This window comes from Eutrigla gurnardus, assembly GCF_963514095.1.
Source record: "Eutrigla gurnardus genome assembly, chromosome: 2".
NCBI lineage: Eukaryota > Metazoa > Chordata > Actinopteri > Perciformes > Triglidae > Eutrigla > Eutrigla gurnardus.
Genome location: NC_139916.1, coordinates 18,913,105 through 18,926,811, shown reverse-complemented (window position 1 = coordinate 18,926,811; position 13,707 = coordinate 18,913,105). Strand labels below are relative to the sequence as shown.

At 42.2% G+C, this 13,707-nt stretch overlaps 2 protein-coding genes across 2 annotated transcripts; one reads left to right on the top strand and one right to left on the bottom strand.

Moving 5' to 3' along the window:
• Positions 1 to 2,779: 2,779 nt before the first annotated feature.
• On the bottom strand, positions 2,780 to 5,197 carry arf3b (ADP-ribosylation factor 3b). The gene is made up of 4 exons (XM_084020314.1): positions 4,986 to 5,197; positions 4,785 to 4,895; positions 4,569 to 4,693; positions 2,780 to 3,777 (listed from the first exon to the last, which is right to left on the bottom strand). Exons 1-4 carry the CDS (start codon positions 5,131 to 5,133, stop codon positions 3,616 to 3,618), a joined length of 546 nt encoding a protein of 181 aa, XP_083876440.1. The 5' UTR covers positions 5,134 to 5,197; the 3' UTR covers positions 2,780 to 3,615.
• Positions 5,198 to 10,856: 5,659 nt separating this feature from the next.
• On the top strand, positions 10,857 to 13,479 carry fkbp11 (FKBP prolyl isomerase 11). The gene is made up of 6 exons (XM_084027295.1): positions 10,857 to 11,199; positions 11,317 to 11,379; positions 12,588 to 12,675; positions 12,809 to 12,842; positions 12,997 to 13,067; positions 13,230 to 13,479. The coding sequence occupies exons 1-6, from the start codon at positions 11,083 to 11,085 to the stop codon at positions 13,436 to 13,438; spliced, it is 582 nt and encodes a 193-aa protein (XP_083883421.1). The 5' UTR covers positions 10,857 to 11,082; the 3' UTR covers positions 13,439 to 13,479.
• Positions 13,480 to 13,707: the final 228 nt, after the last annotated feature.

Genomic DNA, 13,707 nt, shown 5'->3' with positions numbered 1-13,707 from the left:
TCCTTCCCCCCCTTTAAACCTTCAGCAAAGAATGGACCATTTTACCAGACTGAAGTGAAGTATTCTCCTGTAAAAATAAGAGTTCTCCTGCTCCTCCCCTGTATATGTGTCACTCTGTCACACCTTGACCCTGGTGCCCTGGAACTATAAGACTGTTTTATTGCTGTTATCGTGATTTTACTGACGTACTTCGGACTAATATGTGAGTACGATTTAACAGCATCAGCTTATTCCTTGTCGTGAGTATTATCTACCAAGTATCATATACCAAGTCAGGCTGCATAACAGGAAGTGTTGTTGAAGACAGAAGTCTTATCTCTTGTCATCATATAAGTTTGTCACTCAAGCTTCACGCAAACATCGTCTGTCTGTAAGAGTGGGTGAGCCAGCTGAACAGCTCCGTGAAAACCGGCTCTGCCTGCAGCTCCAGTCTCTCTGTCACTCACACACACACACACACACACACACACACACACACACACACACACACACACACACACACACACACACACACACACAAACACACACTGGACAATACAATGTTCTCCATCTGAACAGGTTTAATTATATAGATTTATTCCTTCTAACAAAATATCTCCACTGGGAAGTTTCATCTCCCAGGTCAGGGTCACTTTGAAGGGTGTTCAAAACAGATGGTTAATATTTGACCACTACAAGGAAGGAAGTGACTCTAAAAAAGTATTTCCTTGAAACAGCTGAAGAAGACGTTCACAGAAACAAAAGTTTGTGTCACAGGTGGTTGTGGCAGGAGAACAGCAGCAGGGTCTTGTCTGCATTTTTATTCTCAATAATGAAGTAGCACATGGCACAGTACACACACACACACACACACACACACACACACACACACACACACACACACACACACACACACACACACACACACATCATGCAGGTGCATCGACCCCTGAGAGAGAAATCCAGTGAGGTCACTGGGCTTTCTTTGTTTGTGAATGTGTCGACACTGTCCACCCAAACCGCTGTCCACCTGTTTCCAAGCAAAGCTCTGGGAGAGTAAAGAGAAATACGCGACACCATATTGCCCACAAAACTGCTATCTGAAAAGTGTTTTCTAACAGTATTCTCCACTAATTTCTGCTGGTCAAAATTATTATTATTTTCTTTCACTTGTTTTCTTGAACTAAAAATGTCCCACTTTAAGGACACAGCGAGTCTGAAAACTACAGGTGTTTCCGTTTTAACCCTTGAGTTTGGTTGACTTTACTTCCTCATTGTTTAAGGTCCTGAAATAATAACTTTCAATACAACCATTTAATTTGCCTTCAAATGTATATCGTTTTTGGAGTGCTCTGTAAAAATAGATTAATAATAGTAAAAAAAAAATCATAATAGAGGAGATAAATTTCTGCTGACTTTTATCATGTTTCATTCATGTTTTACAGCTTGGGTCTGTAGGAAAAGTCACAAAGTATCAAGATTATAAAACAATGTTGGGTGTGTTTTTATGTTTGATTTTTTTTTAGAAAAATTACAAATCAAAGCCACGACTTTGATTAATAAAATGTCTTAACTCTTTGAACCACAGAGATTGCTATTGCCAATTGCCAAAGACTGCCCTCTTCTGGTGGAAGCTCATCACAGCTAAATCTTTTTCAGTCACTTCATGGCAATACAAATATGAAATGTGTAAATATGAAATGCATCAGTAAAACTCACTCACAATTGATGAGACAGGTCATACATAAAATGGGTTTATTTGTAATACAGCAGGATTGTGTTTGTTGTCTTACATCACACACAGATGTCTCCTTGCATTTAGCATTGAAACATCGTCTTCACCATTTTTAAATGTACTTGTGTAACTATAACGGTACAGAATGAATCATCAGAAGTTTTTTTTGTTCGCACTGATTATCATTGTTTCACAGACACAGTCTACATCAAAGTTTCTTTACACCCCAAAGAAAACCAAAGAAATACCAGCAAATATGAATCAAGCAAACTTGCAAACAAAAGGACAACATCTTTGCTTTCTAATCACGTGAGCTGTGATGCAAAACCCTCCTTTCGAGGGCATAGAGAAATAAATCTGTTATATCAGTCAATATAGATAAATATACGTGACTTGAAGTGAGAACCGAACGAGCTGAGAGAAAATCAATGAAAAGTCATCACTAATTATAAGGCCACAAAACTGAAATGATCACACGTATGATTTAAGATATATGCTGAATATGAACAATGCGGTCAGAACTTGGGGAGTAGATTGCCAGCATGTTGTACTGTGACTGGTGTATGAGTATTAGTACCCATGTATGGCACACAATATGTTGTTTTGTTGACAGAAGGCTGTGGACTCTGCTGGTATCAGTGGTGACACGGTAACTTAACTAACTGTTCAGAAGTGAGGCGTGGATGTGCCGTGGAGTGAACTGATCCACTTACCCTGCTTTCATTTACATAATTATCACAGAAATAATATGCATGTCAAATAAATATTACAGCCATTTATAGATTCATCAACACTATTCACATTCAGTAACACAAAGATACCCCCTCCCCCACCCCCCAATATGCAAGTCTGAGACAAAAACACAAATAGTGAGAGCAACCTGATGCAGTTTGAGCACTCATATGGAGAAACATGAAGGCAGGTAAGCAACAGCTGTGCAGGGTGTGTTTCGTATGCCTCGTTCATATTAAAATAACCATAAAGCTGACTCTATTGTATCTCGCGCATGTAGACAACTAAATGCAGAAAAGGCTTTTTTTCCCAGTTACTTCCTGCACCCTACTGTAAACAGCACCAGAACACAATGAGGGTCGTTGGGGAGAATGGACGAACGGCATCAACATGCATGCAGCTCCGAGGATGGAAAAGTACGCAGCGATGCCAACGGGATCTAACAGGATGCATGCAGCTCAGGCAGGAACATGTTGTGCATTTTAAAAGAAGCCACGGATATCAAAAGATTTCCAAAATGAGGCAGTAAGAGGACGTGTGACAGGGGAAACTCCGATCCCGTCCTCTTTTAAATGTTAAAACTAACTGGGCCGCTTGCACATACAGAATGTGGACACCCTGACACAGGTACACACTTTATCCGAGTATCGAAGTGCCCCAGCATTGCTCGTGAATTAAAATCTGCCAGCTGTGACTGTTCCCAGACATGGCTCTGTTAGGAAATAAAAAAATAGGAAGTGCAACTGACACATGACATTTCTTTGTATGGATAACGGACAGCTGAGAGACGTACATCGATGAAAAGTCACATGACTCATTGCTGACTCCGTGGAGTCACACACAAATTGGTACAGCACCTACAGACGAACATACAGTACATTGCACCTAAGGACAAGAGGTGGACACAGGAAAAGCAAGTGTCTGCAGTGATTGCTTATGGTTAGTGTGCGCGTGTCTGTGTGTTCGATTGGCTAAAATATGAAGTACGTAAGAATCTGCTTTTAATAAGGGAACCTCAACAGACTGAGAACAAAAGCCTGAAATCTCGCCTAACACCCCTGCATCTTGCTTTTCACATCTTGATCAAACCCCTGTACCTAACTCGCACCCCCCATTCCCAAAAGAAATAAAAAGTTGGACAGGGTTCGCTGCTTGTTCCGCTTTTCTTCTTATTTCTTGTTCTTGAGTTGATTGGCCAGCCAATCAAGACCCTCATAGAGGCCGTCGCCGCTGGTGGCACAGGTGGCCTGGATGTACCAGTTACGGTGACGCAGGGAGTGCAAGCCCAGCTTGTCTGTGATCTCGGCAGCGTTCATGGCGTTTGGCAAGTCCTGTTAGGGAGGTGAGAGTTCATTGAGGAGAGCGGGAAAAGCCAAGGATCAGGGATCAGGTTTTTGTCTGACCGTAAAGACAGCTGATGTCTTTTTCTATTGTTTAGGTTATAATATGTCAGTATGTATTTACTGTGGATGTGTGTGTGCACGTATGTGCATATGCATAGAACATTTACTGATTATTGGATTGGCACCAATTGTTTTTCCAGGAAATATGCCAACCATTTTTTTCAGTGTGGAGATTTGCAGCAGTTCTTTGTCATATATGATGATATGACTGAATTAAGGCAGTTTGATGCTTGGTCAGACAAAACAAGCCGCTTGTGTTCATCACCTCGAGCTCTGTGAAACTGTGATGGAGTTTGATGATAAAATTGGTACCACTCTCAAGTCTGTTTGATGAAGCTACAGACAGCAGATGGATAGCTTAGCTTAGCATAAAGAACCAGCTCTATTCAAAGGTAACAATGTCTGCCTACCAGCACAGGGCCAGCTCTCTCTCTGGGCCCGCTACCCCAGAGCCACTGCATTGCACTGTATTTTCACACCCCTACTGATTATCATGTTGAATCTTAATTGCTTAATACGTACAAAAACGTACGGAGGGTCGTAAGCTAGAGCAGGTTTTCATCCTCCTCCTATGGTATTTTTAAGATTTTATATCAAAGATACTAAGAAGTGGGTTTATGTGGAATGATGCTCCACTACAACCCTGTTATGTATTCATCCATATGTGCTGTGTGTCACATATGAGTGTGTATATATGTTGAACAGTTGTGGTTTCTTGCCTGTTTGTTGGCAAACACAAGGAGGACTGCATCTCTCAGTTCGTCCTCAGCCAGCATCCTCATCAGCTCCTCTCGAGCTTCATTCACGCGCTCTCTGTCGTTACTGTCCACCACGAAGATGAGACCTGAAACAGTGGGAGGAACAGACTCGATACGTGTTTTCCTTCAAAATGATTGGAAATTTGCCGGCGTTCCCATTTGCTTAGCTCTTCTCACCCTGTGTGTTCTGAAAGTAGTGTCTCCAAAGGGGACGTATCTTGTCCTGCCCACCCACATCCCACACAGTGAAGCTGATGTTCTTGTACTCCACTGTCTCCACATTAAACCCTGAAAACAAGAGCCGGGGGACACAATGTGTGAAGCAAACATAACTCATAATTGTGCACAGCATTAGTGTTATTTTGACTCTCCACTCACCAATTGTTGGGATAGTGGTGACTATTTCCCCCAGTTTGAGCTTGTAGAGGATTGTTGTTTTTCCTGCAGCATCAAGACCCACCATCAAGATCCTCATCTCCTTCTTCCCTATGAGGCTCTTCAGCAAATTCCCAAATATGTTCCCCATGATTCAGATGAAGTTCTTCAACTTAAGTGTGTGGCTACAATCGTGAGAGGCCTTTCGTCCAGCAGCTATAGATTTTATAGGAGAGCTGAAAGGGAACAGAATAAATAACAATTTAGTATTAATTTCATGTGTGTTGCTATATTGTGAGGTACACATCAAATGAGGGATGCTCATCTAAGGATTGTTAATAAGATAAACTGTTTGGAAAACCATTGTTCAACTGCAATCAAGGGAACACTCCAGCTCACCTTTCCCTTCTTCTGACATACTGCACCACCATGCACCCCAAGACAGGTGCACGCTACGTGTATGGCCCATGGTCATCATTACAGAGAGGGTGAAGGAGATGCATGTCAGTGCCATGACTCCAGGCTGCAGGACAATCTGTTCAGACCCTTCTCACTCAACTCACTTTCTCCTTCCCATGTTATCCTGCAACAACGCCAAGGGCCTCAGAGCACATGCATAGTGTCCTACTTTACCAGGCCTGGCATTAATGAATTCAGTTCCAACTCCAACCACTTACCACCTAGACTAAAGCAGGGCAGAAGAACACATTTCCACGAGTCTGCAGTAGTTGTCCATGCTGATGAATGAAAGAGGCCAAAAATGTTTTGCAGATATAGATATAGAACAGAGCACAGGAGTAAAATAATATCCCAGTGTGCAAAAATACTTGCACAAAGGTCTACTTACTAGCTTTTCTGAGATTTAGTCCATGTATTACTACCCTGATTATCAGATTGATTTTATTTGAATTAATTTGTTCATTGTGTTCATTTTCATCATTTTAAGTGCTGAACAATACTGGACATCAATCACAGGTCTGGGACTACTCTGGTGGTCTGCACATTTATGTTGCTTTTTTAATGCAGAAAATGTTTCCATGTTTCCATGAATTTGTGGGCATCTTGTGGTCTATGTTCTATATGAAATATCCCAGTGAGTGCACATTATCTGAATTACAAATTCGTAGAATTAGCAGATAAAGTGGGAAAAGGAGAGGATGAAATAGGGATAAATTAAGTCGTCAATAGATACGAGGGCTGTCCATGGTGCTGAAGAGGACCTTGAACGCCACACCGGTCCCAGCTCCTATCCTCTCACAGACGGGTTTACAGGTTTAAATATGCGCTCTTCACGTTGGGGTTTAAGTGGGAGCAGGGCCACGATATGACACGAGAGGCCTGATAATGATTCAGCTCCGTGTGAATCAATTTACGTTAGCAGGGGATGCTACGGTAACGTTACAACTATCCTCCCGTTATTAGCCGTTACATCGGCCCAGCACATCTCTCCGTTTTAGCTAAAATAAAACTAAAACTTGGTGATTTTTTGTACAAGCTGTCGTAAACTGATGTATCAGTCAAGTGCCGCTCTAATAGCGGTGTCGATGAGACCCAACGGTTACTAGCGTATCTTCCGTCCCGATCAACCCCACTCATCCATCCGCGGAAAACCTCGGCGGGCATCAAACTGCCGGCGAGCCGCCCGCCGCCTCTTCAGTCCGGACAACACCGAGGCTACACATCCGCCACCAGTCAGCGCCACTGTTCAACGCCGTTGTTTAATCACCTGCCTGCGTGTGTAAAGGTTGGTGGTGCCAGTATCCTCACTTACCTTAGCCGAGCAGTCTTCTACAGAGTACCTCACTATATTTTCCGGGGGGGACAACTCAGCAGTAAACGAGATCTCGCGAGATTTGAAGTTAATCTTGTCAGTCCTGTTGAAATGACGAATGGCAGCCAGGTTTGAATGTCTGTTAATGATTTGCTAAATTTCTATCGGTTTTTGGAACACCGCAGTCCTGGTTCGTCTCAGAATATACTAATAATTATATATATATATATATATATATAATAATAATAATAATAATAATAATAATAACTTTATTTTTAAAGCACTTTTCATACATTTGAAAATGTAGCACAAAGTGCTTTACATGTTTTAAAAACAACCCCCATCCCGCCCTACCCCACCCAAGGCCCCAACCCCAGCACATATAAATGCACACACATGCACACACACACACTCACACACTCACACACACACACACACACACACACACACACATACACACACACACACACACACACACACACACACACACACACACACACACACATACAAATAAGATTGATCTTAAAAACATGTGGCTGAACACAGAGGAGCCAGGTCAGGAAACGCTGTCACAGGAGGGCATCTGAACCAGGGGCCGCCCACAGCCCAGGCCAGGACACCTCCTCTTAGGCGCCCACCCAGCTACAGGCCAGTGAGGTCCCCACAGCAGCGCGGCTAAGCACTGCCATAGGGCCCCCACCAAGCCCAGGTGATTTTTGCCACGAGAGAGAGGCATCCCAGACACGGCCGAGTGCAGCCCCCAGCGCAGACAGCCCCCACCGAGGAAACACTGGAGATATTGAATAAAAGCATAAAAGAGCTAGGGACAATAAAAAAGCCCTGCTATAAGAATAAATAAGTAAGTAAACAGTAAAAGTAACTAAAAAGATAAATAAATAAATAAATAACTAAAATAAAAGGAAATAAATAGCAAGAAATAAAATATAAAAATATAAATTGGCTAAGAGAATAAAATATTAGTTAAAAGCCAGGTTAAATAGGTGGGTCTTGAGCCTGCTTTTAAAAATATTAACATTCTCTGCGGCCCTCAGGTCCTCCGGCAGGCTATTCCACAGACGGGGGCCGTAGTGCTGGAAAGCTGCCTCACCGTAAGTTCGTGTTCTAGCTTTAGAGATTATCAAAAGGCCAGTGCCGGAGGATCTCAGGGTCCGCGAGGGTTCATATGGTAAAAGCAATTCTGAAAGATAAGAAGGTCCCAAACCCCTAAGACATTTAAAAACCATTAAAAGGACCTTAAAATCGATCCTAAAACACACAGGGAGCCAATGCAGTGATTTTAAAACTGGTGTAATATGAGCCCGCCTTCTGGTCTTCGTCAGAACACGTGCTGCTGAGTTCTGTAATAGTTGCAGACTTAAGATGTTTCTTTTTGGAAGACCAGAAAGCAGGGCATTACAGTAGTCAATACGGCTGGAAATAAAAGCATGCATTAGCGTCTCTGTGTTAGCACGGGAGAGAAGGGGACGGACTCTGGCTAAGTTTTTTAAATGATAAAATCCTGTTTTTGTAACCTGTTTAATGTGTGGAATAAAATTGAGCTCAGAGTCGAAGATGACGCCCAGATTCTTTACCTGATTGGATGGAGTTAAAGATATTGTTTGCAGTTTTGATAAAAGTTTCTCTCCCTGAGCCTTAGGATCGATAATTAAAACCTCAGTCTTGCTGTGGTTGAGCTGTAAAAAATGTTCTGCCATCCAGGATTTGATATCTAAGATACATTTAAAAAGGGCATCAATAGGCCCTGTGTCATCAGGAGACATAGATATGTACAGTTGTGTGTCATCCGCATAGCTATGGAAATTGACACCATTTACCATATATAATAAGGTAAATAATATATATATATATATATATATTAATACGTAATAAATAGTAATAAAATAATAAAAATAATAAAATGGGCTCCTCACTTAACTTTCTTTTTTCTTTTTCTTTCTTTTTTTAAGGCCCTGCACACCTGTGATCCACCAGCACAGGTGACTAAAGGCTCTTTGTCCTCCTTTCAAGTTTTTATGGTCGTGTACAAACGTTGATTGACATCTTCCTCACTCTCCTCTTAGCTTTGTTAGGTGGTAGGCTATAAATAATATCATTCTTATTGGTACATGGAGTCCAGGGTCCCGGTGAGAGGCCTGATCAAATAGAATAAGTGAAAACACCTGTGTGGGCCATTAAATCTCTCCAGAAAACTTTAAACAGGAAATCTCTGAAGCACAACTCCTATCAATGATGATAGAAAGTTAAGTTTGTTTGTAATCAGACATTTACATTTCAGGCCACTCTTTGCCCCAATGTACACCTCAGAGTAACAAACAGGGCCAGATTGACAGTCTAGTGGGCCCTGTATTCATATAATGAATGCTGCAGGTGGAATGGACGGTAAGAATGGACGGCCCTGAAGGTCTGGGGCCTTAAGACAGTTGCCTCTTTTTGCCTGCTTGGTAATCAGGCCTTGACAACAACAGCTAAATCCTGAACATGTTGATGTACCTTAATTATTAAAGGTTCCATGCTAACCTACTTAGTTCTTCTTTGAATGTGCACTATTTCATAAGATAATTTCGTTTTCCTTCTTAAAAACTAAATTTGAGTAGAATGGTTGCCCATGATATAATATCAATGGAAACCATATTTACAATAATGTAATGTAGTGTTTCAAAGTCAATTTAAATAATAAATGGAAGCACTTTTAGAACAGGGTCATAATACAGTCGTAATACCAAATCTTGATAATCATCCATCCATCCATCCATTCATTTCCATCCAGCCGGGTCGTGGGGGTAGCAGGCTTAGGAGGGCATCCCACGTCTTTCTCCCCAGCAACGTTTTTGTTGCAGCTTCCTGGAGAACCCTGAGGCCTTACCAGGCCAGAGAAGATATATTGTCCAGCAGAGACGCAATCCTGAGGTCGCCAAACTGGGAACACTCCTCCCAGCTGCACCTTGAAAGCCTGTCCATGAAAATAACCAACAGAATTGGTGACAAGGGACAACCCTGTCGGAGGCCAACACCCACTGGGAACATGTTTGACTTTGTGCCGATTATATGGACACAGCTCTCACTCTCATTAAACAAGGACTGGATGAACAATCCCACATTCCTGCAGTACCTCCCACAGGACTCCCCGGGGACAGTGTTTATTATGAAACCAAATTGCATGGAAAACTTTCCTTTGATACATAATCATGTGGCACAAATACTGCCAGTGTTACTTCCACCGTATCCTGATAGCAAACAGAAGACTTGGTGGTACAAATGTTTGTAATTTTGCACATTTTTGTTGCAAATAAAGTGAAGGGAAGTGGGAATATACATACTTGTACTTATGGCTCAGAAATGTAATGTTTTTACATTTCCAAACTTCTGTTAATTAAGATACATTTGATCTTTTTCCGATTACAATAAGCTTAATACGTAACTCGCTGGCATTTCATGACCCATAAAAAAGTCACTGAATGTTCTCACACTCGCAGTTACTCTGAAGGTAAAAATACGTGATGAAAGTGAGTCATAAGTGAAGAAAATCTGTCTCACGCCCCTGTCACATTTGAGAGCTAATTTTGTCGGGATCCTCCCTCCATTTCCTTTTGTTTTTTAATGTTTCCCTCGCCCTGTGTCTCCTGTGTGTGTGTGTGTGTGTGTGTGTGTGTGTGTGTGTGTGTGTGTGTGTGTGTGTGTGTGTGTGTGTGTGTGTGTGTGTGTGTGTGTGTTCATTTGTTGTTCCATGTGGTGACGACTAGACTCCAGAACCTGCTCCTTTGTATTTTTGCCTATAGTGGTTGTTTGGATGCCTTACCTGCCTGTTCACCTGTTTGTTCATCTGAACTCTTCTGTTGCACAGAATCCAACAGAATCCCATTAAATCATTGTTGAACGTTTACTCCTGGTGTCTAAATCTAGCTTTCACATGTTCTTTCTAAATCTAGCCTATAACTGTTTTCACCACATACTTGACATTGCATCACCTCCGGTCCGAGTCCGCCTAGCAGGACCAATGAGGTTGTGATGGACTGGCAGCGACGTGGCGGCAGCAACACCGCCCCCTAGCGGCTCCGCGGAGCGCCGCTTCCGCTTCTCAAACCCCCGGCATCCTGACGGGACGCTGGCGGAATGTTTGAGGCGGGCTCTTCCAGGGGGGGAGACCCAGGTGTTGGGACATCGTCCACGGACCGCGAGTCTCTTATCGCTGCAGCATAATAACACATCAGCATTACTCGCCGCAGAGCCATTTTGGACACAGAGGGCGGACCGTACAGCCTTCGCAACCCGCTGCCCTTTTATACAAGAAGCCCACACGGAAGTTGTCGGATGGCAGCTGTTTTCCAGAAGTTCACAATGAAGCGCGGCGTTTTCCTGCTGCTGCTGCTCGCGGCGTTCACCCGCGGACAAGACAGCGAAGCGGAGGAGCTGCAGGTGGAGACCCTGGTGAGTGAGACGCGCGTGTCACGGCCGTGGGCCTGCTGTGCTGCAGTAACACGGCAGCTGTTATCACGATGACACCCGCCATGCAACAGTGTTAACAGTTAACTCTCCTCATCCCAGGTGGAACCCGAAACTTGCACTGTACTTTCCAGAATGGGAGACACGCTGCGAATCCACTATACGGTGAGAGAGACACGGTTGTGGCAAGTGATCAAACAATGCATTGCGCTTCGCGCGTGTGTGTTTTAATAATAACAATATGTAGGGAACCGGCCCAGCTGCTGATGAGCGCAGCTGATGTGGCACCGTCTGCATGGACCGTGCGCAGCTCGTGTGTTTGTGCATCCATATAACACATACAAGTGTGGCAAATCTCTATGTGATTGAACATTGGGACAGGTTTATTGTCAGTCAGTGGTTTTATTGAACTTTATCTCGCCTCTGCTTTTACTACGAGGTGCTGGTGCGGTGCAACACGTCAGCAGTAACCCACTTGATCCATCCATGCATGTATGCATGCGTAGTAGCCTACTGGAGGATTTCAGGAATGTAAAAACGGACCGTTTTTTTTTTATTGATCGGAGCTGCATGGTTCAGCAACCAACAGTCAGGAAAAGTTGTTAAACGACGGGTATTTGGCCTACATATAATAAAAAAGCTGATGCTTAGCCCTGTCACTCAAATGTAAAGGTCATGAGAGAAACAAGCTGGGCTGGTGCAGTATATTATATATATTATATAACAAAGGAATATAAATAATCAACTATGCCATAGGTTTACCTTGAGACCAACTTCACACTAACTATATAATACACATATTTATATTTTTGTATTATATATTAGACTACTATTAACACAATATATGAAAATTACATTAAATTGGAAATTGAAAATAGCATAATTAAAGTGAAATGATTGACTTGTGTTGACCTGAACTGTGTGTTTTTAACATGTTGGATAATTGAGTGACCTCTCCGATGCACTTGTCACCAATAAACAATCAATTAATTAATTATTAATACACGCAATTGGGCATTAGGCATTCATACATCCTTTAAATATAGCTACTACTAGCTTGGCTGAGCACAAAAGAGCAGAAACAGGGAAATTAATTTTGTTGCCTTAGTTTGGACAGCGCCAGGCTAGCTGTTTCCTCCTGTTTCCAGTCATTGTGCTAAGCTAAGCTAACCTGCTACACAGCCGCATATGGTAGCGTTACATTAGATTTATTTTGGAATATATCAAAAGTTCCCCACAACTTCTAAATTATTATTTATATTTTGTCTTTAAGTCTAATTTTATTCTTATTTTCCACAAAAACCAAAGTGTGAAATATCTCAGTATTGTTCTTTCATGTCTCCATCTCATACCTCACGTTGTATGTTTCACAGGGTAAACTTATGGATGGAAAGGTGATCGACTCATCGCTATCCCTGGACCCTCTTGTGGTCGAGCTGGGAAAGAGGACAGTAATCGCCGGTACATTAAACGTTAATCCTTCTGTGTTGCTCAATCAGTGACACTTTCATTTTCGAGATAACCGCAGCCAGTTGTGTGCTGGAGAATGTGCTTGCTGTGCTGAGAGACTTTCTCTGTATGATTTCCTTATCAGGTCTGGAACAAAGCTTGATTGGCGTGTGTGAAGGGTAAGTGAAAAAGGGAAGAAAGAGTGTTGCAATCCATCGAATTTGCAATAGCTGCATGTAGTCACACACCCATTCAAAAACTACCGCAGTTGGTGGAAACTGAGAAATACATCCTCAGTGAGTGTGTTTTTATATTTCTCTTTCTCTCACGCAGGCAAAAAATCAAAGCCACTATTCCACCTCACCTTGCGTATGGAAAAAAAGGTTACCCTCCAACAATTCCAGGTACTGAACTAAAGCACTTAGAAAACTGTATTTGGTGTTGAATGCAAAAAAAATAGGGCTGCTGTATATCTTGATTTATTAAATGTACTTAATGTAGATGGGTGAAAGATAACAGGAAAAACCTGACATGACAAACTGTTGAACATGAACATTATGTCCTAGGTGATGCTGCCCTTGAGTTTGAAGTGGAGGTAGTTTCTCTGACGCAGCAGACGCCGTGGCAGAAAATGGTCAACGACGTGTTCCCCCTCGTGTGTTTGGCTCTGGTGCCCACTCTGCTCGGCTTGGTGGGACTTTACCTCTACAAAAAAGCCAGTGTTGAGAAGCCTGGCAAAAAGAGGGCAAAGGATAAGAAGATCAAGAAGAAATGAGGACAAGGAACAGAGCTATTTAAATAAATTTTGTAATTGTATTTTGTGTTCTTCGTATTTATTTAATATTAATCCATGCTTTTATTATGTGGATTAACACTTGTAAATGTAATTAAGGTGCTTTTAATAATACAGCTGTTATCTTTTAAGATTTTGTCTTATTCAGCCATCTGCAGCATTTAATAATGATACAATTTAAGCAACTGTTGTGCTGTATACTGGAGAACCACATCACAAGATGTATTTGCTGATTTAAATAGAAGCTTGTG